The sequence below is a fragment of the Odocoileus virginianus genome, chromosome 5 (genome assembly GCF_023699985.2).
Source record: "Odocoileus virginianus isolate 20LAN1187 ecotype Illinois chromosome 5, Ovbor_1.2, whole genome shotgun sequence".
Taxonomy (NCBI): domain Eukaryota; kingdom Metazoa; phylum Chordata; class Mammalia; order Artiodactyla; family Cervidae; genus Odocoileus; species Odocoileus virginianus.
This window is the reverse complement of record NC_069678.1, coordinates 12,511,349-12,537,864: the sequence shown is the minus strand read 5'-3', so window position 1 is coordinate 12,537,864 and position 26,516 is coordinate 12,511,349. Positions and strand designations below refer to the sequence as shown.

The following is a 26,516-nucleotide window of genomic DNA, read 5'->3' as shown; positions in this document are numbered from 1 at the left end:
GCAAAGTGCTTTTACACTCATAATTTTATGGGTGGATATAGCAGCTGAAGGACTTGAAATTAGACCATAGGCAGAGTGGAAGCCAGGAGTGTATGATTATGGAAGCACACATACAGCACGCATGTGGGGCCGTGTGCAGTTCTGACCCCAGGAAGATGAAGGCACATTGCTCTCCCATATTACCAACCCCCAGGCTCTGGTGAAACTGGGACCTCTGCCTACTGTTTGAATTCATTTCTACTTTCTTCATTTACTGGCAGAATGAGCCATCCCCCTTTTCCTCTTCTGGCTTACCCCAGTATGCATGTATTTTCCCACCGGGGTAGCTTCTGAACACTGAGAAAAACCCCAGACGAGACATCATCATATTCACCTGGAAACACCACAGGTTTCTTACCCAGTAAAGTTCTCACCCGCCTGCAGGGCCTGGGCCCTCTTCTCTGTCAGTCTTTTAGCCAGGATTCTCCTTCCTCTGGGTAGGCAGGGAGGGCAGAAATGAAACCAGGTTCTTAGCACCTTCTCACCGCAGGCTATAGTGAGAAGCTGAAGCATGAGGTCAGGCAGTCTGAGACCAGGGCAAGCTGGGCACAGTGAGGCTCCTTCTTGCCTCTTGGTGGGGGGCAGAGCTCTCTAGGGAACAAAGCCAATACTGAGACCTTGGCCCTGGGGCCCCTCACCCCACAGGCTCTCAGTGCAGGGTAGGAGAGCCTGATGGAAGAATCACCCTCTTTTCTTGCGATGTGAATAAGAGGGGAAGTCGATGCTGCCCAGGGGCCATCCAGATCCCAGTTGGTTTGCATTTGCCCACCCTTGGCCTGGCAGTTTGGTGAGGGGATGAAGGGGAAAGTGGGCAGAGGCGAGCCCAGGCCAGCAGCAGGAAGGACTAGCATCATCAGGACATTGTCCCCGTCTCCTTTCCTCACCAGCGCTCTGGTCCTGTCTACCTGTTTCCCTCTTTGTCATCTCTTGGTTCATCTTGCTCCTACCCCCATGAATGTGTGTTCTTGAGTCACTAAATCTCTTCCTTTCCCCTCCTCCTAGCTCAGGATAGGGGCCATAAGCAGGTAAACACCAGAGGTGTGGCTGGAGAGAAGCTCAGTCAAGCACTGAAAGAAGGAAGTAGCTTATTTCTTCTTACTTGACGAGCAATGCAGAGTTGACAACAACACTTCTACAGAGCTCATCTCATGTTTTTTTTTTTTAATTCATTTTTGACTGCGCTGAGTCTTCACTGCTCCATGTGGGCTCTTTCTAGTTGTGAAGAGCAGGGGCTACTCTCTAGCTGTGGAGCACAGGCTCCAGGCGCACGGGCTTCAGCAGTTCCAGCACACAGGCTCAGCGGTTGTGACTTGCTGCTTCGAGGGTGCTCCGGCTCCAGTAGTTGTGACACAGGGGCATGGGCTTAGTTGCTCAGAGGCATATGGGATATTCCTGGACCAGGGATGGAACCTGTGACCCCTACACTGGCAGGCGGATTCTGATCCACTGCTCCACCAGGGAAGTCCTCATCTCATTTAATTCTTATAACACTCTGGCAAAGATAAGTATTTTAATTTCCATTTTATGGCAAGGTAACTTGGAGGCTAAGCCACTTGCCCAGGACCCCACAGTTAGTAAGAGGTGGAGCTGTATTATGAACCTAGAGCTTTGACTATATACTGTTGCCTCTGCCTCTGTCAGTAAACCTATGGAACAGTTTATTTCCTCTCTTTACTTCTTCCACCAATTCTTCTTTTTAAAGTATTTATGTACTTGGCTGTGCCAGGTCTTAGTTGCGGCATGCAGGATATTTTAACTGTGGCATTCGAACGCTCCGCTGTGGCATGTGAGATCTAGTTCCCCAACCAGGGATTGAACCCGGGCCCCCTGCACTGGGAGCATGGAGCCTTAGCCATTGGACCACCAGGGAAGTCCCCTTCTTCCACCATTTCTGATGGATGGCCATTGGAGTCAATAATGCCTTAATCATCCCCTCCACAATACACAAGGTCCAAAGTAATAAGAAAAACAAACCTCTTGGGCACCACAGGACTTGGGCCCAGGTATCTTTGTGGCTTTCTCCGCTCATCTACTGGACAAGACCCTGACAACCAGGTTCTTCTCTGGGACGGCCTCCCTACCCCTGAAATGTGGGGGACTTAACTGTCAAGTTAGGGCGTCCCTGGTGGCGCTAATGGTAAAGAACCTGCCTGCCGATGCAGGAGACGTAAGAGATACAAGAGACATGGGTTCAATTCCTGGGTTAGGAAGCGCCCTTGGAGAAGGAAATGGCAACCCACTCCAGTATCCTTGCCTGGGTACTCCCATGGACAGAAGAGCCTGGCAGGCTACGATTGATGGGGTCACAAAGAGTCGGACACGACTGAGCACGCAGGCACTTCTCTATCAAATTAAATAAGCTAAAGAAGGGGTGGTTACTTTTAGATTCTGGCAGAAATTAGTATTGGCTTTTGTTTCTGTGTATCTAAAAAAATAATTTTAGAAAATCTGAGAGGCATCACTGGATAGAAGGAGCAGGGACTGAGATGAAAATGGTTTGGAAGAATGGTCAGGGGATGCCAAAGCAAAAGGAAAAGGGTTCACTATTCCAGAGGATACAGAAAGTGGAAATTAAGTCAAGCTGCAGGCCTAGCTCGCTAAAAACACAGGTGTTCTTAAAAGTAGTCTGACTCCCTTTACCCACTCCCTAAGTCCCCTTCTTACTATTCACCTCTTAAGAGGAAGAAGAGGAAGGGTAAGAGGGAAGGTAACAAAGAGCAAATGGGTGGAAAGTTTATTGAAGATTGGGGTGGGAGACAGAAGAGGGTTACGAGATTAGGTCCTCTTCCTTCATATAGAGACCTTCTAAGTTGAGTTTGGTGACTGAGATCCCTCACATAACTCTGGGATTCAGGTCCTGGGTTTACTGCAGATCCAGACTGGAGTTTGGCCCTTTAAAATTCCATCCTTAGCTTGCAACACCCTCCTACCCCAGGCCTGGGAGAAAAGCCGAGGTCTCAGCCTACCCCTGGTCTCTGGGCCCCCAGTGGGTGGAGCCTTGCGGCTAGGATTCTGGCTTCTGGCTGTCTGTTTTTAAATTTAGTACATTCCTCAGCCCTGGCCGCCCACTGGGGGGAGGTAAGTCTGGGGTAATGGGTCTAGGAGCTTCAAGACCACTGCTTTTTGGGGAGCTCCTAGGGCCTTCCTGTAGACCTCCCGTGCAGGTGCAGCCCTGGAAAGGTCAGCCTCCCTGATGGCCCTGGGAAGTCCTTTCTGCTTTCTAGTTTCCAGCCAGCCTCGAACTGGGCATGGTTGTTTTCTCTCCTTTTCTTCTGGTCTTTGCTATATAAGGATCCTAAACAGGGGAATGGGTGAAGAAGGAGGTGAAGGAGTTGCTAGGCAGGAGGGGAAGTCAGAGGAGCAGCGTGGGGGTGAGAAGCCCAAGGAGCTCAGCCAGTGGTGAGGCAGTGGAGCCCAAAATAGTGGCAGAGGCTAAAATTGGCACCTACAAGAGTGCTGAGCTGGGCTTGAAACCTGCAGCCAGACCCTGCTGCTGAAGCCCTGCAGGGAGCCGCTGGGTCTGGGTTGGGCCTCCTCTCCTCCCTTCCTTCCTCCACACCTTTGGGGACCAGCGTCAGGCAGGACCCTATAAACTTAAGATGCTCTGTTCCAGGACTCTCTGTGCTTCTGGTTGCTCCAGAGACACAGAGGCTCTGAGACGTAGAAATGAAGGGCAACGTGGAATGATTATAATTCTAGAGGAGGAGGCGTTTCCCCCAAAAGGTGGGGGTTGCCTGAGGCTGGGGCAGAGTTTCCAGAAAGTGTGTCCCACTCCACGCTCCCCCTCATGGAGACACTGGCCATTCTCCAGTGGGGCAGGCTGGCTGCTGGGCTTTCTGGTTCTGGCCTAACTTGCAACAGAGAGAACTGGGATTAGACACAAAGAAGGACTTCCTCAGCGCCTTGGTCCCACAACCCCTGGCCCCAGCAGTCAGTGGAGGCAGAAGCAGGAGGGAAGGGGGTAGGCAGGGTGCCGGCCTGGAAGGCCCCAGAGAGGATGGGGACTTGGGGAAGGACTCTCTCCTCTCGGATTCTTCCTCCAGGCCTTATAAAGAACTAAAACCCAGCCTTTAGTTCCCCTTTGATTTCTCCGCCCTCTCCCCACCCCTGCCCCCATTGTAAAAGGGGTCGGTCAGCTCTGGCCTGCTTTGATGGGCCCCCGAAGGCCTGGAAGGAACTGGTCCGGGTTCCCTGGAGAGCTGGGAACGGCTGGAATCCTCTGGCCCCGCGGGTCTTTCTAGACTGATGGACTGCTTTGGGGGAGGAGAAGGGGAAGGGGAAGATGAAGGTGGGGTGGAGGCTATGGGGCGGGTTAGGGAGGGTTTTAGGAAAACTGCAGCCGAGGCGGCGTCTGGGGTTAGAGACCCCCCCCCAACACACACACAGGCACACACAGGCGCTTGACTGCCCGTCCACGGCCCCGCGTACTTGTGAGCCGCCCCTCCACTGACCGAGGCGTCCCGTCCGCACGGCACCCCGCCCTCCCTCTGCCCCGCCTCCCCCCTTCCTGAGCTCGGGCGGGGGTGGAGACTCGGGTTTGAGGAACTGGCGCTGGGTGCCGGGCGAGGGGAGTCAGACTTCCTGTCCCCCAGACTGACGCGTGCGGGGCAGACCCCTCCCCCGCCCTCCCCCCACAATAGCTGGACGCCTGGGTCCGCGCCGCATCCTCCTGGGCGCCCCTCCATCGGATTATGTCTCGGATCGAATCCCTCACACGGGCGCGGATCGACCGGAGCAAAGAGCTGGCCAGCAAGGTGGGCTCTGAAACCCCTGTCCCTCCCGCCCGCGGTCCTCGGGGTGCCCTTCGATCCCCGGCAGCCGCGCGGCGCTCCCTGGTCTCCCCGCCTGCTTTCTGGGCGCCAAAATCGGGCGGAGCGATGGCCGGGAAAGCGGCGGGACGCGGTGGGTGGGGACTGTGAGTGAGTGGGGAGGGGGCTGGGGGAGCCGTCGCCGCGACCCGCGGCTCCAGCTCTGTGCTGATTCTCCGCCGGGATCCCGGGAGAGAGCGGACCTGGGGTTGGGCTGCTTCCGATCCGGCGGGACTCGGTGTTTTGGGCCGCGTGAAAGAAAGTTGCTCCGGTAAGGGACGGAGTGGGAACAGGGAGGTGTGTGTGTCGCGGGGGTGGGGCCGGTGAAGATTCTCGGGGACCCCCTCTCCCAGGGTCCCACCAGGTTGCTCTCTGTATAACCCCCCCACCCCCCTGCAGTCGCTGGCTCCGTCGTTCCCTCTTTGTCCCCGCCATCCGGCCGAGGGGTGGGAGGGGGTGGTTTCCCAGCTTCCTCCCACCACCAACACCACCCGCATCACCACCCGTGCAAGACAAAAGTCAGCTCCTCCTCTCCTCGCCGATGGACTTTCCAGCTGTGATTCAGTTCTCCCCGCCGGTGTGCGGGTGACTGGGGTCAGGACAGCTTAGGGACAGCTTACTTCCCCCCCAAGGCATCACCCTCAGGTGAAAGGAGCAGAGGTCTTTGTGTAGCTAGGATCCTTTCTTCCATCCTTAGGAGGGTTCCTGGGCACCCCAGTTCCCGAAATATCAGGGTCGCCCATCCCTTTTTGCCCCACCAGCTTCCTGAAATAACCTGAAACCTTTAGGCTGACCCACTTGGCGCTGTGCCCTCCTCCCTCCTCCCCACCTCTGCTGTTATCTCTTCATCTTGGGACTGTTCTGTCATTTCTAGAGTCTGGGTATATAGTTAGCCTAGTCCCCCAACCCTATCTCCAGATCTTGGCCACTCCTTTCCAAGTATCCTTTTTTTTCTGCCTTTGTACCCAGGCCCACTGCCAAAGACTGTGACCTGTCCACACTTCAGCCCCCAGGAAATGATGAAGCTGACTTGTATGTGAATAAGTGAGAGCTGGGAGGAAGGTGGTGCATGCAAACAGCACCTCCCAGCTGCCTGAGGCAGCCACAGTATACCCGTTATTGGAAAGGCCAAGACCCAGTCCATAGCTGGTTTAATCTCTGGCCTCTTTCCAATCCCAGTGTTCTGCCCTGGCAGGCAGCCTATGCTGATCACCATCACTGTCTTCGGCATGGGGGCAGTACTGCTTCGGAGCCCTCAGAGATGATGGAACCCCTTTCCCCAACTTCCCTCCTAGCTCCTGGCCTGGCCACCTATCTAGAGACCAACTTGGGAGAGGTTCTGTCCTGGAACTTTTCTTTAGAGGGGCTGGGATAAGATGCTGCTAACAGGAGAGCAACTGGGGGTTTGCGTAGGGCCTGAGACAAACAGCCCAGAGGAGTGACGGCTGAAGTGCGGTGAAACAGCGGGGTGGCGGGCAGGCTCTTCCCAACCCTGCGCCAGGCCAGGCCCCAGCTATGAAAGTCTGTTTATTTTTCAACCGTTTGAGCTGAGACTCTGGAGTAGAGCCAAGGGGGGAGGAGAGGTTTTATGAAACCACGGAAATTTGGTTCCACCCTAAAAAGGAAAGCCGTGGGGGCACTGGTGAGGGGCTATAGACAGGGGTTCTGGGAAGGTAGATACTGGGGTCCCTTTTCTGTTATTGGGAGGAGTTGGGGAGCCAGATAACTGGGTCCTAATGCCTTGTGGGGGGGTTAGTGTTTGTTTTGTTTTGGGTCGTTGGGAGGACTGGGAATCTAGAAGCTTGACTTTTTCCATCCTGGGGTCCTGGGGCTGATCTTGGTTTGGGGGGTGTTGGGAATCTGATTGGGAGTGGGGATGTGGGGGGCTGAGTGGGTAGATCTGAGAGGGCAGGGAGGCCACTGGAGGAGGGTGCTTGTCAGTTTGGGCTGGTCGGAAGGGGAGGGCCACCTCCGGAAAACTGTGGTTACAGAAGAGGGGAGTTGGTTCTTAGCCAACAAACCCTGGATCCCCTCTTCCCCCTCCCCCAAGCACACCAGCTGTCTCCTTTCTTTTTATACTGCGGTGGGAAGTAGAGGGGGCCTGCTGGAAATGAGATAATTTGAGGAAGATGGTCTCCCTGCTACCTATTTGGGGGGATGCCTCACAGCAGGTCCTGATAGCCCCCACCCCCCACCATTCCTTGCCTTCCTCCTCAGTACTTCCTTGAAGAAGGAATTTAAGTGGAACCTGCCCCTTTCTCCTTCCCACTCTCCTAGAGTCTGTGCAGCTCCCGCACCACCACCCATGACTCCTTTCTCTTTTCACTCTATTTCTATTCTTCCAGGCTGTCTTCAGTCCTCCACCCCCTCATTCTCTGTGCTCTACTTCTTACCTCCATAGGCCCCAAACCCCAGAGGTCCCTTTTCTGTCTTTCCTCCTCTGTTCCCACCTTCCTCCTCCCCCAAACCTTAACTATCTCCTCTCTCAGAACAAAGAGTCCTTTCCTGCCTAGAAGGAAGCAGGGACCAGAGGACCAGGGATGGCTCTGGAGGCTAGGGGGTCCCCTTGGAATCTAAAGGACCCCAGCTTTGGAGCGTGGTGGTGGTGGAGAGGAGAGAGACTATTTCTTTGTTCTGAGTGTTGGAGAGGTGGCTGGCTTTGTGTGCAGGACGGGGAGTGGAACCGGAGACAAGGGCTGGGGGAGCCCCCGAGGGAACTGGCGGTGCTGGCAGTCTGGGAGGGAAGTTGAGGAATTGGGGGGTCTCCAGAGAGGCTGAGGCTTTGCGGGGCATAGGAAAAGATTCTTGGGGTCTTAGAGGTTAGGAAAAGAGCTAAGGGGGAGGGGAGAAGCAAGGATGGGGGAAGGGAGCGTAATGCTTAAGGAAGTGGATGAGTGACTCCAGGGGGTGGGATGGCGCCTACAGAGGGATGTGCCTGGGCTGCCCGAGGGATTTAAAGAGGGGTTCCGTCTCAGCCCTCTGGCTTTCCTGGAACCCCTGACCTGGGAGTTAGGGAGGGCAGATCTGAAGGAGTGAATCCCCTGTGTGCACATGTCCTGTCCTGTGTGTTGATGTGTTTGTGTGTCGGTGTGGGTGTCTGTGTCAGTCTGCCTGTCCTTAGATGCTCTGGGTCACTGTTCTGAATGATGGTCACCAAAGTAGGGGGCTTATTGCACTCTGGACGTGAGGAAGTAGTTCCATTCTTAGCTCAGTCTCTCCTTTGAAGTATCATCTAGGAACGAGAGGGAGCAGATTGGTCATGGTTCCTGGAGCTGGTCGGAGAAATGGCTGAGAGGCGCTGTCTGGACCCTTCTGGGTTTGTTTATGTCTCCTTGGGGGAGGGTGGGGGAGGGGCTGCAGGCAGCAGCTGCCCCCCTCCCAACTCAGCCGGCCTGCCCTGTGCCAGGAGGGCAGGGAGTCCTGGCACAGCTATTGTTCGCCTGCACAAATGCCCGTCTGTTTGCATCACTGCCCCCCTCCATCTCTGCTTGTCTTTCTCTCCTGACCCGACAGGTGTGGCCTGGTGGGGGTGCGGGCTGGGGTTCAGGATGCCTGAGTCTCACGGTCTCCAGCCCAACTTTATTCCCTATGGCCCTCAGCACCCCTCTTCTGCTCCACTCGTGTGCCCACGCCCACCGTCCGGTATCTCATCTTCATTCATCAAGCGAGCGTTTATTAAGTGCCTTTGTGTGTTCAGCGATGTCTTTTTGTGTTAGGTTTCTGGCTTTGGTGTTAACGTTTCTGTTTGGCCACCTTCTCCTCAGCCTCCTGCCTTCATCTTATCCATGGAAGCTCATAAAGGAAGCAAAGCCTGGCTGAGACCACCCCAAGCCCTCTTCTCAGTCCCATGGCCAGGAACCCCTTCTCTCATTTCCCAGCCCTAGAACCCATCCCTCAGGACTCATGGCCCTTTGCAGCCTATGACTCTGAAACCCTGCTGTCCAGGGTCTAAGCCACAGATGACTTGAAACCTAGTAGAACCTTCCAGGGACCTTCTGGCCACCAAGCACAGCCTGGACAGAGACTGTACCACCTTGGGGAGGAGGCTGCTGCCTGTTGCCCAGGTGCAGAGGTCATCCTCAGCATCATGTGACTTCTCCAGAGGTCTTGGTTTGGACATACCTGATGGAGGAACAAGGATACTGAGAGCTTAGGCTCTGTTTGGAGAGGCCCTCTCTCCTCTGGGTCAGCTCCGCCACCCTCTGCTGCCCACTTGGGAACACAGGAAGCCAAAGTCCAGGCTTTGGCATTCCTTGGCCTTGCGTATGTCACTTTTTTCCTCATCTCTCGGCACAGAGGAAGGGGAGACTGCCTCTGTGTTTGAGCCAGCAGCCTCAATGCCCTCTGCCATTTGCCTAGTCTTTCTTTCTCCAAAATGACCAAAGTCTGGGGTGACAGTGGAAAGGAAAGTCTTCTCCTGACTTTCAGAGGATACCATCTGAGCCTAAATTCAAAGGAATTAGGAGTGAAGTTCCCGGAGGAGGTAAAGGAAGAATAACAGGAGAGGAGGAGACCAGAGTTCCCTGGTGGCCCAGTGGTTAAGACTGCATGCTTCCAGGGCCCAGGGTACAGGTTCAATTCCTGGTCAGGGAACTAAGATTTCGCAAGTGCATGACTCAGCCAAAGAGAGAGAAAGAGAGGAGGTGGAAGGGGAGACTGAAAGCTCCAAAGCTGTGATAAAGAATGAGGGGATTCCTAGAGCAGGGGTGAGGGTGCTGCTAGGACCCCTTGTCCTGGTGTCTGGCCATCCATCCATCCTTTACTTCCTTTCTTTGCTAACACATGTTGAGTGCCTATTATGTTCCAGCTGTTGTTCTTGTACTTTCCCGTGCTTTATGCATTTCATCCTTGATGCAGCAGTGGCGGAGATGCAGGCTGTGTAGCAAGGCTTTCTGTGAGGGTTTTAAGAAAGCAGGAGTCTGGACACTGGACAGTAGAGGGCTGAAGCAAGCAGGAAGGGCCTCTGAGGCTGCGAGTGGGTGTTGTGGGCTGGGGGGTGATGGGCCCTTTTCTTGGTGGCTAGATGGGGTCATGAGGTGAAGGGCTGTCCTGCTGGCTGGTGGGCAGGCAGGTAACAGGGGTGATCTTAAGAATACTTGGAAAGAGTAGGACAGAGAAGCACACACGGCCCTCACCCTGGAGCAGGCAGCCCCGGGGTGCCGGCCCTCTGTCCTCCTTGGGGAGGGTGCAGACTGCCTCCAGGACAATAGCACTAGGCAGTGCCAGGGCCGCTCGCTGCTGGGCAGCGTCTGTGTTGGGATGTGCTGCTGCTGTGGCTGCTGCCCGCTGCTGGCCCACCTAGACAGAGGGTCCCTTGGAGAGCGGGTGAGTGTTGGGAGGTGGAGGAGGCTGGGCCCTTGTAGCCAGAGAGGGGAGGTCCACAGGAGACCCTGTCCTCTGGCTGCCCCAGCCCTCTCGCCCTCTTTCCCCGCCTCTTTCCCCGGTGAGTGCTCCTGGAGGCCTCAGGGTGGAAGGCAGAGGGCAGAGGTCGGGGGAGGAGAGGGGGCCGCTGTCGTGGCAGCACTACAGCAGATCTGCAGGACTGCCCATTTTGGAGTTGACTCTGATTCAGACATGTCACTGTTTTAAAAAATATAGTTGATTTACCATATTATATTAGTTTTAGTATTTTTACAGATTATGTATGCTCCATTAAAGTTATTACAAGATAATGGCTATAACTCCCTGTGCTATACAATACATCCTCGCTTCTTATCTGTTTGTTTTTGTTTTTTTGGTCATGCTGTGTGGATTTTAGTTCCCCAACCAGGGACTGAACCCTCAGCAATGAGATTGCAGAGTTGTAACTACTGGACAGCAGGGAATTCCCTGCTTATCTATTTTATACACAGTAGTTTGTATCTCTTAATCCCATACCCCTAATTTTCCCCTCCCCATGTTGCTTTTTTTAACATGGTCATGGATTTTTGTTTGCTTACTTTTAATTCAAACATAACACTTCCCTAGACTTCTCTGTTTGTGTCATGGAGAAGGTTGGGAGGGTAGGCGAGGAGAAGAGAAGGCAGCGTGTAGGGCAGTGAGCTGTCTGGACTTGGACTTTGAGGTTCTATGGTGGTGGTGGTGGTTTAGTCACTAAGTCTTGTCTGAGCAACCCCATGGACTATGGCCTCGCAGGCTCCTCTGTCCAGGGGATTTCCCAGGCAAGAATACTGGAGTGGGTTGCCATTTCCTTCTCCAGGGGATCTTCCCAACCCAGGAATCGAACCTGGGTCTCCTGCATTGCAGGCAGACTCTTTACCGACTGAGCTATGAGGGGAGTCTCCCAGGTTCTATAAGGCCATTTTACTCAGAGGAGGATTAGATTTCCTAAAGAGCTATAATTTGGAGCTGGGCATATGGCGGTTAGACCAAAGAGAGAATTTTCTAGTGGTCCAGATAGGTAGGTACCAGAATAGAAAAAGGGAGGTTAGAGTGAGAGGTTGGTGAGCTCCCCTGACGATAGGAGGAGGGGAGGGCGAGGCCAAGGGCAGCCGAGGAGAAGCAAGAGTGGGGAAGGGGTGGGAGGCCAGGGGATGGGAAGGAGAGGGTGTTAGAGGGAGAACGGGAGGCTGGCAGGGGAGGAGAAAGGGAAAGTGGGTGATTGGTGGGGCGTGACCTCAAGACCTCTAGGCTCTGCTCACTATCAGACACACTTGGTACTTCTGAGGGTCGGCGGGAGAGAGAGGGATCCTGGGGCACGAGGAAGCCCTGAGACCCTCGGGCACCACGGCCCAGTGCCCTCTGGCCCCCGCGCTGTTGACTCATCCTGTCCCTCCACACTTCCCTTTTCCATCCTCACCCCTGGCCAGTGCGTCTCTTCCCCTCCCCCACCTCCTCGCTGCTAGAGGGACTTCAGCTGAGAGTCAGGACTGGGCCCCCCACCCCCAAGTCCAGACTGCGGCTTCTTCTCTGAGTTTTGATTGGCTGTCCCAGGGCCCCAGACAGCATCATCTGACTTGGGGCTCATTACCCTCGGCCATCAAGATCTCACTCTTTGGTTTCTGAGAGAGGCAGGGAAGCCTTGCAAGGAGTGGCCTTGTCATCTCTGCTTGCTGCTCTCAGTTCTCTAAGTGGAGGGAAAATCCAGGGATCTGAGGTGACTACTGAGGAGGATCCTGGAATGGGTGTAAAGCACGGTGTCCCGTCTTCTCATCTCCTCAGGTTCAGGGAAAGCTCAGAGGCCTTGAGGAAGGACAGAAAGGGGTCAGGGAGAAGGACTTGACCTGCAGAGGTGGGTGTCAGGGGGGTGAAGCAGGAGATGAGAAAGCTGGTGGGAAATGCCCACTTCTGAGGTTCTGCAGAGAGCCCAGAGAGTGCCCCATCTCGACAGAGCAGAGCAGGAGGAACTGACGCTGCAGCTGGGATGGAGGGCGGATGCCAGAAAGGACTTCCTAGACTAACTGGGTGAGGAGGAAGAAGGGAGTGATCCTAGGATTTGGAGGGGAGTGTGAGAAGGATAAAAGTTAAACTGCAGAAGAGACTTCCTGCCAGGAATGAGACCTTGATGGCCAAGTTTCCTTTCTTAAAGATCCCAGAGAGGACAAGTGAAGAGAGTGAAACAGGCTCCTCCTCCTTGAGGTTAGCAGGGGACATGCTGCCTCCCGCAGAGGCCCTGTGTCCCTGGGCTGAGCAGACGGGGAGGCCTCTGAGGTTTGGGATCCTGACCTCCTGTTGAGGGGGGCAGCGGCGGCATCCTGCCCCCTTCAGCCAATCTGATCAGGGGATCTCCTGCCCCCCCACTGTGACTGCCACTGCCACGGAGACAGTGGCGCCACCACCGGTTGTCATGGTTATAAGAGGAGCTCACTCCCATAGATTTGAAAGCGCTGGTGAGCTGGCACCTTCTGCTTTGCCTGCTCTCCCCTCCTCTCTGCGCATCTTCCCCCGGCACAGAGAAGAGAGTACAGCAGCTTGGGGGCGAGCAGAGCTAGAGCCGGGAGGTGGAGTGAGGACGCGGAGGTCTAGAGCCGTGGAGATGAGCGGCAACAGGAGGCAACCCAGCCGCAGGGGCCAGGTAGGTCAGGGGCCGGCTCGGCCCTTGGGGATGGCCAGTCATTCCTGGACAGCTACCTCTGACACGCCGTGGCAGCCTCTGCCTCAGGAAGTGGTGTGTTTCTGGCAACCCCAGGAAGGTGTTGCTCACTCACCTCTGCCCTCGCCTGCCTCTCTGGACTTCTCAGGCACCCTGGCATCCTCCAGCCTCACTTCCTGTCTCTCTCGCCCCTCCTGCAGACCCGGGAAAAGGAGAAGATGAAGGAAGCCAAGGACGCCCGCTACACCAATGGGCACCTCTTCACCACCATCTCCGTTTCGGGCATGACCATGTGCTATGCCTGTAACAAGAGCATCACAGCCAAGGAAGCCCTCATCTGTCCAAGTAAGTTCTTTGGACCCTGAATGTCACTGTGCCTCAGTGCCTTCTGACCCTGATCCTTCTGTCTGTCCTTTCTACCCTGGATCCATAAGGCTCACTCTCTCTGAGCCCCAAATGCTAGGGCTGGATGCTGGATCCCTTTCTCCCTTTCCTTACGTCTAGGAGTAGTGGCGGTCAGAATATGGCAAGAGCAGGACTCGGGGGGAATGTGAGAGGGAAGGCCAGGGTGGCTCTCCTTGCAGCTGTCGTCCACTGGGTCTCCCTCAGCTCCCCGAACAGCTGCTGAGGGTCAGAGAACTGATTGGAGAAGGAACAGAAATGTTGTGTGTCTGGGGAGGGGGGGTGGATGGGGAACTGGATGGGAGGCTGCCAGCCTTGCAGCTGCTCTGCCGATCTTCCTGGGCCGAACTGGGTGTTCAGGACTTCAGAGTCCCCTTGCCCCCTACATTTCTGTTGAGTGGGTGGAGGCTGAAATCTCTAAATCTCTGAAGGCTTAGGGATAAGAACACCCATCTCAAATTTCTAGCCCGACTGATATGTAGTGAGAAAGAGAGGATATGGCAGCAATGTGTATATTGAGGGAATAGCGGTTAGAACTCCTGACCTTCAGCCACATCTCAGGATAGCCCTGTATTAAGTACAAGCCGAGATTTCTTCCTTCCCCAAAATGCCTATACAGAGGGCTCCCACGCTGACCACCCATCCACCCCCAGATTTATGGCAAAAAGCTGCTTCTGATTTGAGCAGGATGAGACGTGTTGGGGCCCACTGCGGAACAGAGGAGCAAAAGCTTTAGCTTCTAAATCTCTGTGGAACCTGGCAGGGAACCCCAGACAGAACCAGTGAGGCCTCCCTCCTTCTTCACTGTTCAACTTGAGTTTATGAGGGTGAGGAGGGAACCCCAATCTAGATCCCTCTAGAGACCTGACAAAATTCCCAATCTGGAAGCTTGTTGCCAGGGGAACTGGGGAGGCGGGCAGCAAGTGCTATTTTGAGAGCAGGTGGAAAGCGGAGGTTCGATCCAGAGACACTGGGTGCTGGAAGGTAGAGGAGAGCTCCAGTGGGGTGGGCGCAGCCCCCGGCCCCCACTTCTGTCTGCCCCTCTGCCCCACCCTGCTCGCCTTGTATTTGTGGAAGTAAGCCTGATGCTGGGTATTGTCTGAAGGAGTTAGCAGAGTTTCCGGTGTTGTTGGACGGGGGAGGGGAAGCTGGAGCCAGCCAAGGGCTGAGGGCACATCGGGGAGAGGGACAGGACAGCCGGTAGTCCCAGCGCCCAGGCATGGCTACCCCCCTCTCCTCTCCTCTCCTATCCCACGGCAAGGTGGGGTGGGTGATGAGGGAGAAGCAGATGGAGTGTGGGAGCTGTGGGTTTGCCTTACTTGGAGAACAAGACTCCCCGGGCCCGGAAGGGAGACTGGAGTCATAGCAAGCATAGCTGAGCAGTACAGAAGGCAGGCAGGCGTGGCCGGCAGGGGCAAGGCATGGTCAGTCCCCACTCTGCTGCTGGATCCATCAGCCTCTGCATTGCTTAGGCCTAGCCAGGGTTCACGGGCAGACACGTGGCTCCACGGGTAGAGCCCAGACACCCCTGAGTTAAACCCCAGCTCTGCCAAGTGACCTCTGGCAAATGATTTAAGCTCTCCAGGAGACAGGTTCCTCATCTGTCCGGTGAGGATCGTTGCGTCTGCTAGGATCCACTAGATGTGGCATGTTCCCTCCTGCCCGGGGGATGTTCACCCCCCCTGCCCCTAGCCCCCATCCCAGCTGCTCCTATACCACCTTCTGCTCCGTGGGCGTCCTTTCTGCCATCTGTCATTCTCAACCACCTTTGTGCCTCTTGAGCTCATCTCTGGCAGCCAGTAACCCCTTCTTCCCTATAGTCCACTTCACAGGTCACCTTTGATTCAGGATTGTCCCCCTCCTGTGGCTTAATTGTGGTCCACACCTATCCCCCCTCCCTTCATCTCCTGCTTGAAGGAAGGGGGAGGTGGGAGGAGAGGGACTGGGATGTGGTTTGGGGAGGGGGCGAGTCTCTGGCGGCATGGCCAAGGGGACATGGGTGTCTGCATGTGGGTGTCCTGTCCTGCACCACCCGGCCCTCCCGTCACCCTCTCTACCCCACCCTCCCAGCCTGCAATGTGACTATCCACAACCGCTGTAAAGACACCCTCGCCAACTGTACCAAGGTCAAGCAGAAGGTGAGCTGGCAGGGAGGGCAGAGGGCGGGGGGAGAGGGTAGTGAGTGTGTGGTACCCTCACGCCTATTCCATTCATTCTTCACCCTGTGTTCCTCAACCCCTCTCCTCACCACGGGGCAGCCCAGACCCTCCGCCCTAGGCCTCAGGCCCCCCCAGAGGGGGCCAGCCTGTTGCTCTAGATACATCCCCTTGGCACCAGGTTCAGCCAGCCTGATGCCCTTAGCCATCGAGCCAGCTTTCTCCCAAGGGGGCCAGCCACCCAGCTCCTGTCCTGGGCCTACAGAGGTGACCCTTGGGTGACAGCTGTTCTTGGTGTCTCTCTTGCTCTCTGTCTCCCAGCAACAGAAAGCTGCCCTGCTGAAGAACAACACTGCCTTGCAGTCCGTCTCACTTCGCAGTAAGAGTGAGTAGTGAGGGTGCAGGAGCCGCCGTAGGACCCTGGACCCCCAGGCCTCTCGGCCCATGGGCTCTGCTGTGCCCCTGAGGTCGTTCCCTGGCACAGCACCTTCCTCCCTTCAATTGGAAGCTGATGGCAGGGCCACAGGGGAGATCTAGACCTGTGGGCCTGGGGGCAGAACAGCAGAATTCAAATGAGGTTGAAGGCTTGGGATGACTGGTCATCTGAGTCTGCTCACACTTTATATTATTATGATTAGCTATTTACATGGCACTTGGGGATGTTGGCAGAAGTTGTTAAGGGCCAATTCAGAAAGATTTGGTGTGACAGAAAGAGTGGGGTGCTTAGACAGGAAGACTAGAGTGAGTCTGTGCTCAGCCACCAGCTGAGTCACCCCAGACAAGTCTTTTCACCATCCTGAGCTGCAGTTTGCTTATAGGCTTGTGGCGGGGAAGAGATAAGAAAAGCTCTTTGTAACCATTAAAAGTATTGCCCAAGTGTATGGGTAGCATTATTATCCTTTCTCTGACTAGAACTGGGCTAAAGGTGGGGTGGGAGAGGAGGCCTTCCTTCTAATCAAGGAGCCTGGGAGGCCTGAATCCTGGGAAGGCAGCAGGTTTGAGGCTTGCTTGCTTGGTATCCCCTCCGACAGCTACCACTCGGGAGCGGCCCAGCTCAGCCATCTACCCCTCCGACATCCGGCAGTCCCTGCTCGGCTCCCGCCGTGGCCGCTCCTCGTTGTCTTTAGCCAAAAGCGTCTCCACCACCAACATTGCTGGGTGAGCCTCTACTTGGGGACGTGGGAACCAGGCAGGCAGAGTGAGGCGGTGGACACAGGTGGGAGGGAACGGCTGAGAGGTCCTTCCCGTCCCTGAGTCCAGAATGATAGGCAGGTAAGGAGAACTTGGGTGACTGCCTCTGGGATCCCGTCTTGGTTCCCCCACCTGGGAAGGCATCTCTCACCCGAGTCAGTCGGGTGATGCAGCCAGGCTCCATTCCCCTCAGACACTTCAATGACGAGTCTCCCCTGGGGCTGCGCCGGATCCTCTCACAGTCCACGGACTCCCTCAACATGCGGAACCGGACACTGTCGGTGGAGTCCCTCATCGACGAAGGTGACCGTGCCTGGACCTGGGGGGGACCCAGGCGTGAGGGGCGGGTGGGAGCTGGCCTGGGAAAGGCAGGGTGGAAAGGGATCCGGGGAAGGGCCCAGGACCCAGGGAAGAGATTTGGGGTCCGAGTCGTTTCCCCCACTTGCATCCAGGTGCTGAGGTGATCTACAACGAGCTGATGAGTGACTTTGAGATGGATGAGAAGGACTTTTCAGCTGATTCCTGGAGCCTTGCGGTGGATAGCAGCTTCTTGCAGCAGCATAAAAAGGAGGTGATGAAGCAGCAGGATGTCATCTATGGTGAGCCAGGAAGACCACCCTGGACTTCTCTTTTGTCACCGGTCCTGTTTCTCTGTGTCCTTCCTCTGCCAGCCCCTACCTCTCAAGACACTTTCCTCTTATCCCATTGGCCTTCAAGATCCTGCCAGGGATCCCATAAGTAGCTACAAGGTCCCCACCTTTTGGGGCTGTTGACCTCTAAGGCCCTTCTTAATCAGTTCTTTCCAATCAATTCTTAGTCTTTCCTCTCTGCCCATTCCATGCGCAACTCTGTGCTGGGGACTGTGAGAAGTCTAGACATGTAGGGAACACATAGTTGTTGCCTTTATGCCTTGAGATGGCAAGGCATAAAGATAAAAGATTAGAAAAATGAGCTAAGATCATCATAATAATGCAGAATATTAGCCTGGAAGGGAAACTGAAAACCTCTAATGAGCCTGAGGTCTCTAGCCTCGGCCCCACCAGTTGTGGCCAAGCCGGGTATTCCACCGTCCCCACAGAGCTGATCCAGACAGAGCTACACCACGTGCGGACACTGAAGATCATGACCCGCCTCTTCCGCACGGGCATGCTGGAAGAGCTGCAGCTGGAGCCGGCAGTGGTCCAGGGCCTGTTCCCCTGTGTGGACGAGCTCACTGACATCCACACACGCTTCCTCAGCCAGCTGCTGGATCGCCGGCGCCAGGCCCTGTGCCCCGGCAGCACCCGGAACTTCGTCATCCATCGCTTGGGGGACCTACTCATCAGCCAGGTGAGAAAAGCCAGGACCCCTGGGCAGCAGTCCTGGGCAGGGGTGTGACTAGAGTGGGCATTTCTCATCTCCAGACTCTGGGGGTTGGGGCAGAGAGAGCTGGAGAGGCAGGAAGCCAGCCTATTTGTCAGGCGGCAAGAGGGCACTGGGGATGATATGTGACTTTGGGGGACATGCTGACCCAGCCTTGCTCCCCCAACTTCTAGTTCTCAGGTCCCAGTGCAGAGCAGATGCGGAAGACCTACTCAGAATTCTGTAGCCGCCACACCAAGGCCTTAAAACTCTATAAGGAGCTGTATGCCCGAGACAAACGCTTCCAGCAGTTCATCCGGGTGAGCAGACCTCTCCAAGACCCGCCCTCCGCCTCCTCTAGTGCCCCAGCCCTAGTGGACCCAGCTGCTCGTGTTTCCGTCTGTAGCCCCTCGGAGTGGTAGAGCGAGTGCTTTCACTCCTTGGGTCCTCACAGTAAACCTGTGACCTTGTCAGCCCCGTTTTCCAGAGACATTAACCTACGCCAGCCGGCATGAGGTAAATGACCAAGTGCAGGCCGGCACAGGGCTTAGGCTCCAAGCCCAGCGTCCTTTCTGTTGCCCTCCCCTCGGGTTCCCCTCTGGCCCTGAGCCCTGACTCTTGCTTTGTAGAAAGTGACCCGCTCGGCGGTGCTGAAGCGGCATGGGGTGCAAGAGTGCATTCTGCTAGTGACTCAGCGCATCACCAAGTACCCGGTGCTCATCAACCGCATCCTGCAGCATTCCCACGGTGAGAGGGCAAGTCCGGGAGGGAGGAGGACTCGAGAGGGCTGTCAGGGGTGAGGAAGACCCTGGACAACCACCGGGAGGAAGAGGGTCGGATATGGAAGCCTGCGCAGCCTCTGAAGGCGGGATTGAGATCAGTGGGATGGGGGCTGGTGTGAAGCTGGCTGGGCCACCCCTTCCTCACGCCGACCTCGGTGTCAGGGATGGAGGAGGAGCGCCAGGACCTGACCACGGCCCTGGGGCTGGTGAAGGAGCTGCTGTCCAACGTAGATCAGGATGTGCATGAGCTGGAGAAAGGGGCCCGCCTGCAGGAGATCTACAACCGCATGGACCCTCGGGCCCAGGCCCCGGTTCCTGGCAAGGGCCCCTTTGGCCGAGAGGAGCTCCTGCGGCGCAAGCTCATCCACGATGGTTGCCTGCTCTGGAAGACGGCGACCGGACGCTTCAAAGGTCAGTGGACAGCTTGGCAGACCGGGCGAGAGTCCATGGCCAGATATAAAGAGGGAGAAGCCTCCAAGCCTGAAGGACCTTTTTTAATGTAGCCCGAGACCCCAGGGTGAGACCCAGTGGGAGGAAAATATGTGAGCTCTGTTGTAACAAAAGTCAGAATTCTGGATTTAACTTCATGGGCGACACAAAAACTTCGTTGTCAGGATTTGTTCATTCCTTTAGTCCTTGTGTGCCCAGAAAGCTACCGATTTTGATGAGAAAAACAGAGAAATTCCAGGCTTGGAGGACTAGATCCGGGTAGTTGGTTCTAGCAGCTGGCGTCCCAGCCACTAGGGCTGGGGAATGGGCAGGCACTTTGGGAACACAGCGAGGAAGGCCCTTGGAGGGGGCGGAGCCCAGGGAAGGGCGGGCCAAGTGGAGCAGAGAAAAGACTGCCGGGAAGGTGTGTTGGGGCGGGGCACGCTGTCCCAGCCTCTCTTCCCAGACTGTACTGGCCGAGGCTCGCCTACCTAAATCAAAGCAGAAGAGTTGCAGACCTCAGCTTTAGGTGTGAGGAGTGCTGCCTGAGGGCAGAGTTTGCCTGCACCTCTGTCCCGTGTCATGAAGTCCCCACTCCAGAGGCTTGAGTATTGCAGGCTTTGCCAGCCCCTTTCCTCCATCCCTTTCTCTCCTTCCCATCCCTCCCACGCAGCAGCTAAGAATATAAACCATGGGGGGGTTAAAAATAGCAAGGCTGAAGAGCTTTATTTCTGAAACCTTTAGCAAAATCCCTCCCCTTCTGTGTGCCCACAACTTAGATCTCCAAGGGCAGAGGATGCATGTGTTTTCTTGATTGTGACATCTGACTTTCACGGGTTGACCTTTGTCTCCCCCAAGTCTTAAAGCACAGGACCCTGTAGAATGTGAGAGCCTGGAAGGTGGGGCAGAAAAGGCAAATGAAAGCAGGGCCTGCTTTTGTTGAAGGAGATTGGGATTGTTCAATGGTGGGAGAAATGAATAAGGAACCCAACTGTTCCCCTCCCCATGGAGCACAAAATAAGAAGTGGGGAATATGCTGGGGTGGGGAGACTCTTAGACCAAATATCCAAAAAGATCTTATGATAGTTGTTCAACATGAAACTGAAAGGCTCTGGGAATCGTTTTACCCTCACAAGAATTCTGGACCCTTTCACACAGAAAAGCACACATGTGGTAGATTAATATGTAAAAATTGCTTATGGAACTTCAGAGGATCTACAGAGCCTCTGAAACCTGATAGCAGACACCCTAGGTGTCTGCAGACCACAGGTTAAGGAACCTGCATCCATTGGATAAAGAGGCTTTTACTCAAGGCCACTGGGTGATGGCTTATAGGCATCTCTAGCCCAAGAAACTGTTTTATCTAATGACACATGCCTTCCCCCCCACCCCCCACCATTTCTGAGCTGTAAGCATGGGGAGAGGCGGGAGGTCTGCAAAGGTGGAGGAAACAACCAGAGGGAGAGAGGCTGGGGAAAGGGAAACAGCTGCTCGTATCCTCTAATGCTGACTCTTCTCCTGCCTTCATCCTCCTGCCAGATGTGCTCATGCTGCTGATGACAGATGTGCTGGTGTTTCTCCAAGAGAAGGACCAGAAGTACATCTTTCCTGTCCTGGTGAGACCTTCCACCTTCTTCTTTCTCAGCACAGACAGGTGTTTCAGACCCTTCTTACTTTCCTACCCCGGCCAGGAAATCCTCCAAGATCAAATAGCTATTATTGTAACCGTTACTGTAATATAATCAGGAAAAATAAGAAGAGCCAACACCTATAAATGTGATCAGATCAGAAGAAATAAAAAGAGCCAATGCATATTGTTACTATATGCAGTGACTTTTTTTACACATGTCAGGAAGGCACATGATTATCCTCTTTTTGTAGATGAGAAAAGTAAAGCTTAAAGTTAATTAAATTATCAAGGGTCACAAGCATTTCTAAGTCCACTCTGGCTGGCACCAGAGCCTGGACTCTTAACTTGTATTCTCAGCGGACTCTTCAGTCCTTTGGGTACTCCAGAAGGACTAAAGACTCAAATATTCAGGGGTCAGGATTCCCAGCTTTAATCCTTTCCTGTGCCCCAATTGGCAGGACAAGCCCTCGGTGGTGTCACTGCAGAATCTCATCGTCCGGGACATCGCCAACCAGGAGAAAGGGATGTTTCTGATCAGTGCGGCACCCCCGGAGATGTACGAGGTCCACACGGCATCCCGGGATGACCGGAGCACCTGGATCCGCGTCATTCAGCAGAGTGTGCGAGTGTGAGTGTGTGCATGGACTTGTGGTTCCTGCAGTTTGGGGCCCCGGACCACGGCACTCCCAGGGAACAAAACCCAGGGTTCAGAAGTGAAGGAGAGGCCAGGAGAGAGACAAGATGGCCCAAGGCAGGCAGGGTCATCTATGCTGTCTTGCCCAGTACACAATGACGACCCCAACCGCCTTCTGAGTGCACCTTGAGCTGACAAGCCAGAGGAATACTTTAAGTTGGTGCGTGCCGGCATGCCTACCAACCAGCAGTACAGTTTCACCTCCATTAACATCTTAGTCTGTAGGCAGTGGGCCATTATTTGGATTGTATTGTCTTTTACCTTCATTTTCTAAAAATGAATGAAAAAGAGAATAATGAAAAAAAAGAAAAAGAGGATAATGAAAGCATTGATACTAGTGATCAAAGGAACAAGACTCAAACTCCATACGATAGAGGCTAGCAAGAAATCATTTTGTGTGCTAAAGCAACAAATCTTTGGCTTCTGTTGGACACACATCAGATCTGAGTATGTGTCTGTTGTGATAAAAAAAAGTCAAGGGGCTTCCTTGGTGGCTCAGATGAAGAGCTGCCTTCAATACTGAAAAAAAGTAAAGTGCATATAAAATGTTGAAAATGGATTCTCAGGCTTCCCTGGTAGCTCAGTGGTAAAGAATCCTCCTGCCAATGCAGGAGACACAGGTTCAATCCCTGATCTGGGAAGATCCCGCATGCCTTGGAGCAGCTAACCCCGAGCACCACAACTATTGAGTCTGTGCTCTAGAGCCCAGGAACTGCAACTATTGAGACCACGTGCTGCAGCTACTGAAGCCTGACGCCCTAGAGCCCATGCTCCACAGTAGCAAAAGCCACCACAGTGAGAAGCCTGTACACCGTGACTAGGGAATAGCCCCCGCTTGCCACACCTAGAGAAAAAGCCTGTGCAGCAGCGAAGACCCAGCACGGCCAAAAACAAATAAATAAAACTTGAAAAAAGAAAAGAAAGTGCATTCTCAAGAATAATGCCTGAAAAATAAACTCAATTAGGATGTTTATGATTTTTTTTTTCTTTTACTTTTCATGGAATGCATTCTTCTCTACTTTATAATATATAAACCTATGTATATATATATTTTCACTTCTGCAATTTAGACTTTTGAACAAATTTTTCAGAAATTTGTGCAAAAATATGAAATTACCTGTTCTGGGAAAACAAGACCAAAGTTCCTATCTCATTGACAGTAGATCTATAGTGGCCTCTTTATTAATAATGTTAATATTTGTAGTTGTGAAAACATTATTTATGATAATTGTTTTATTGAGCTTATGCCATGTTCAAAGCACTAGTACATTATTTCATTTAATCCTTACACAAAAAACAAACTGTGAGGAAGATATCATCCCTGTTTCTCATATGAAGAAATAGAGAGGTTACCACCTGGTAAATTGTGGAGCCAGAATCAGTCCAGTGTACTTAATGCCAAAACCTGTAGTCCTTCTGCCTCTCTGGGTGACGTTCGGAGAGGTACTGGCCAGTAGATTCAGGTCATCAGTGTTAGGAAAAGGAGAGGGTCAAGAGTGGATGAAGCCAGGGTGTGGAGCTGACGAAGTCTTATCAGGGAAGTATAGAGCACGTCTGGGAAGGAGGGAAGGCAGATTCCTGGTGTGTAACCTAGTTTCCTTCCCCAAACCCCACCCAACCTGTGATCCCTCCAGATGCCCATCCAGGGAGGACTTCCCCCTGATTGAGACAGAGGATGAGGCTTACCTCCGACGTATCAAGAGTAAGTCCAGGGGAGTTTGGGGGAGAATGGATGCATGTATACGTATGGCTGAGTCCCTTAGCGGTCTATCTGAAACTATCACAGCATTGTTAATCGGCTAAATTCCAATACCAAATAAAAAGTTTAATAAAAAAAATTACATGACATTTTCAAAAAACAAACAAAAAACAATAAGTCTACCCACAGAGCTTGTTTAAATGATTTATCAATATGATATATCCACACAGGGGAATACTATCTTAAAATGAGGTGGCTGTATGAGGGCTGATACAGATCCACAACCAAAACATGTAGTTAAGTGAGAAGAGCAAGGTTTAAAACACTGTGAAGTATATGCTGTCACTAGTGTGAAAATATTGGGGATAGATATGTGCCGTGTGTTTTGTGTATATGTGTGGAGTATCTCTAGGAGGATATTATTACTATGGTTTCTCTGGGAAGGGAAACTAGGAATAACTGGGTTAGGATACTGACTTTTTTACCATAGATCCGTATGTTAATTGGGGGTATGATCCAACTGCTATACAAAAAATCAACAAAAACTCATTGGTCACATGAGGTAGTTTATTTCTATGTAACTGTCCAGAAGCGGGAAGTGCAGGGCGGTACTGCGGCTCTGCCCTCTTTGTCATGAAGATTCCCCATCTCTATGTCCACATCACTCCTCCAGCTTCCACTCTCACATCTGCATCCCAGCTGGCAAGGAGGGGTCGAGGACAAGGAGAGTTTATACTCATTTCTTTTAAGGCCGGATCAGGAAGACATTCCCATCCATTGGTCAGAATTTAGTCATGTGGCAATGCCTAACTGCAAGGCAGGTTGGGAAATGGTGTGTAACTGGGCAGCCACATGCCCAGATGAAACTTGCACACCTTCACTAATTAAAGAAAAGTGGGGAGATGAAAACTGGTGGACAGCCTGCAATCCCTGCCACACATTGTTTTACTTTCATTTTGAAAACAACAGTGCATGTGTTCCTCCCTCCCCCACAAAAGTTCTTTTCTTTTTCATAAATGCCCAAAAAAAACCCAAAATGCAGTCCTGCCGCTCTGCCCATACCTGGCTCCTCATCCCTGGGGCTGCCCCTCCACTATTAGTGGCTCTTCCGGGTGCTCACCTGTTTCTTATCCACAGTGGAGCTGCAGCAGAAAGACCGGGCGCTGGTGGAGCTGCTGCAGGAGAAGGTTGGGCTATTTGCCGAGATGACCCACTTCCAGGTGGAAGAGGATGGCGGCAGCGGGTTGCCCCTGCCCACCCTGCCCAGGGGCCTCTTCCGCTCTGAGTCCCTTGAATCCCCTCGTGGTGAGCGGCTACTGCAGGACGCCATCCGTGAAGGTGAGGGAGCTTCTGGGGAAGAATCTGGACTCACCTCTTCACCATCACACAGCAGGGACACGTGGCTAGACAAGGGGGATGTCCATCCCACAGTCCGTAACTCCCCCGAGTGCCTGTTGGGTACCGGATGCCAGGAATGGCGGGGGAAGATGGCCCTTGCTGCTGTTTGCCACCTCTCATCCTGCGTGTCCTTGCACATCCTGCACACCCTTGGGCACTTTAGTGACCTTTTCCTCGTATGTGGTGGTGACACTGAGACCCCATTACCTGTGCAGAGGGCATTTCCCTAGACGCCTGCATGTCCTGTGCACTGAGTGAATGGCAGCCCCTCCCACCCCCTGCAGAATTCCGTCCCTTCTGTCCTCATCTCTTCTTCTTTCTGCACAGTGGAGGGCCTGAAAGACCTGCTGGTAGGGGCTGGAGTGGAGCTGCTCTTGACACCCCGGGAACCATCCTTGCCTGTGGAACCAGATAGCGGTGGTAACACGAGTCCTGGAGTCACTGCCAGTGAGTGCCAGGGTAGGGGGCCGCGGCAGCACGTGGGAGGAGTTAAAGATAATGGGGTGGTACCAAGGTCTGAGTGGTGTCAGGGCGCTGGGGGAGCGAGGCCAGTGCATCATTTTCCCCTTCTCAGTAGATGGTGAGGCCAGAACCTTCAATGGATCCATTGAGCTCTGCAGAGCCGACTCAGACTCCAGCCAGAAGGTGGGTTTCGGGAGGTGTCAGGACTTAGCTAGAGGGTGGGAAATGGACTGCTGGCCTATAGACCCTTGACACAGCTATCAGGGACAGGCATCAGGGACTCGTGTGTCCGCTGATGCCCCATCCTTGCCCATTTCTGCAGGATCGAAATGGAAATCAGCTGAGATCTCCCCAGGAGGTGAGATGGGCTTGCGATGGTATGGGAGACTGAAAGAGGGGTTACTCTCAGCTGAGAAACTGGAGCCCAGTTTGAAGGGGGGTGCTGTATACACCTCAAAATACCTGCAGTCTTATTGTCCCCACACCCACACTTATTCAACTTCTGGTCAGTTCTCCCATCCTGAAGCTTGGACTCTGTTCCCCCGCCCCTCCTCTGTCCTCAGGAAGCATTGCAACGATTGGTCAATCTCTATGGACTTCTGCATGGCCTACAGGTCAGTGAGCCAGGCGCTCCAATGGGAATGGGAAAAGCCAGGCCAGAGCTGCCCACTTAGCTAGAGCAGAACCATCCTAACAGGCCTAAGCCTTCCTCTGATTCGAGTTCTATGGGACTCACAGCCTGGGCCCTGGGGAGTGAGGGACAGAAGAAATGGGATTCTGATACACCCCTTCATCTCCATTTCACCCCCAGGCGGCTGTGGCCCAGCAGGACACTTTGATGGAAGCCCGGTTCCCTGAGGGCCCCGAGCGGCGGGAGAAGCTGACCAGAGCCAATTCCCGGGATGGGGAGGCTGGCAGAGTCGGGGGTGTCCCTGCGGCTCCTGAAAAGCAGGCTACGGAACTGGCACTCCTGCAGCGGCAGCACGCGCTGTTGCAGGAGGAGCTGCGGCGCTGCCGGCGGCTCGGCGAGGAGCGTGCGACCGAGGCCGGCAGCCTAGAAGCCCGGCTCCGGGAGAGCGAGCAGGCCCGCGCCCTGCTGGAGCGGGAGGCTGAGGAGGCTCGCAGGCAGCTGGCCGCCTTGGGCCACACAGAACCCCCACTCGTGGCTGAGGCCCCCTGGGCCCGCCGGCCTCTGGATCCGCGGCGTCGGAGCCTCCCTGCTGGCGATGCCCTGTACTTGAGTTTCACACCCCCACAAGTAAGGACGCTTGAAGTAGTGAGCTAACCTGGGGTGGACATCAGGGTCCAGGAGAGAATCTGAGTGGAATTAGAGGCCAAATGAGGTCAGGCATTAGACTTGAAGGATATTAGGATACTGATGGGAGGGCTGAACAATTTTGACGGGTACAGAAAGAAATCAGTCAGTGGTAGATGTACTGAGGGTCAGGTTTTC

At 54.1% G+C, this 26,516-nt stretch overlaps 1 protein-coding gene across 11 annotated transcripts in view; it reads left to right on the top strand.

Annotated features, from left to right (window-relative positions):
• The window catches only part of ARHGEF2 (Rho/Rac guanine nucleotide exchange factor 2), a 40,651-nt gene that overhangs the window by 11,808 nt on the left and 2,327 nt on the right, over positions 1-26,516 (top strand). For 4 of the 11 annotated variants that reach the window (XM_020912449.2, XM_020912447.2, XM_020912452.2 and 1 more), the window contains 19 exons: positions 13,080-13,224; positions 15,352-15,419; positions 15,759-15,822; positions 16,469-16,595; positions 16,822-16,931; positions 17,081-17,227; positions 17,707-17,957; positions 18,164-18,289; positions 18,599-18,716; positions 18,914-19,162; positions 20,720-20,796; positions 21,269-21,438; positions 23,139-23,206; positions 24,341-24,541; positions 24,929-25,048; positions 25,176-25,246; positions 25,386-25,421; positions 25,627-25,677; positions 25,875-26,321. In XM_020912449.2, coding sequence (XP_020768108.2) covers positions 13,080-13,224; positions 15,352-15,419; positions 15,759-15,822; positions 16,469-16,595; positions 16,822-16,931; positions 17,081-17,227; positions 17,707-17,957; positions 18,164-18,289; positions 18,599-18,716; positions 18,914-19,162; positions 20,720-20,796; positions 21,269-21,438; positions 23,139-23,206; positions 24,341-24,541; positions 24,929-25,048; positions 25,176-25,246; positions 25,386-25,421; positions 25,627-25,677; positions 25,875-26,321 — 2,646 coding nt within the window. Of the gene's footprint in view, positions 1-3,095; positions 3,118-4,562; positions 4,794-5,008; positions 5,119-7,790; positions 10,173-12,662; positions 12,862-13,079; positions 13,225-15,351; positions 15,420-15,758; positions 15,823-16,468; positions 16,596-16,821; positions 16,932-17,080; positions 17,228-17,706; positions 17,958-18,163; positions 18,290-18,598; positions 18,717-18,913; positions 19,163-20,719; positions 20,797-21,268; positions 21,439-23,138; positions 23,207-24,340; positions 24,542-24,928; positions 25,049-25,175; positions 25,247-25,385; positions 25,422-25,626; positions 25,678-25,874; positions 26,322-26,516 lie in introns of those variants that run through there. The other 7 variants (XM_020912457.2, XM_020912454.2, XM_020912455.2 and 4 more) reach the window with 7 other exon arrangements.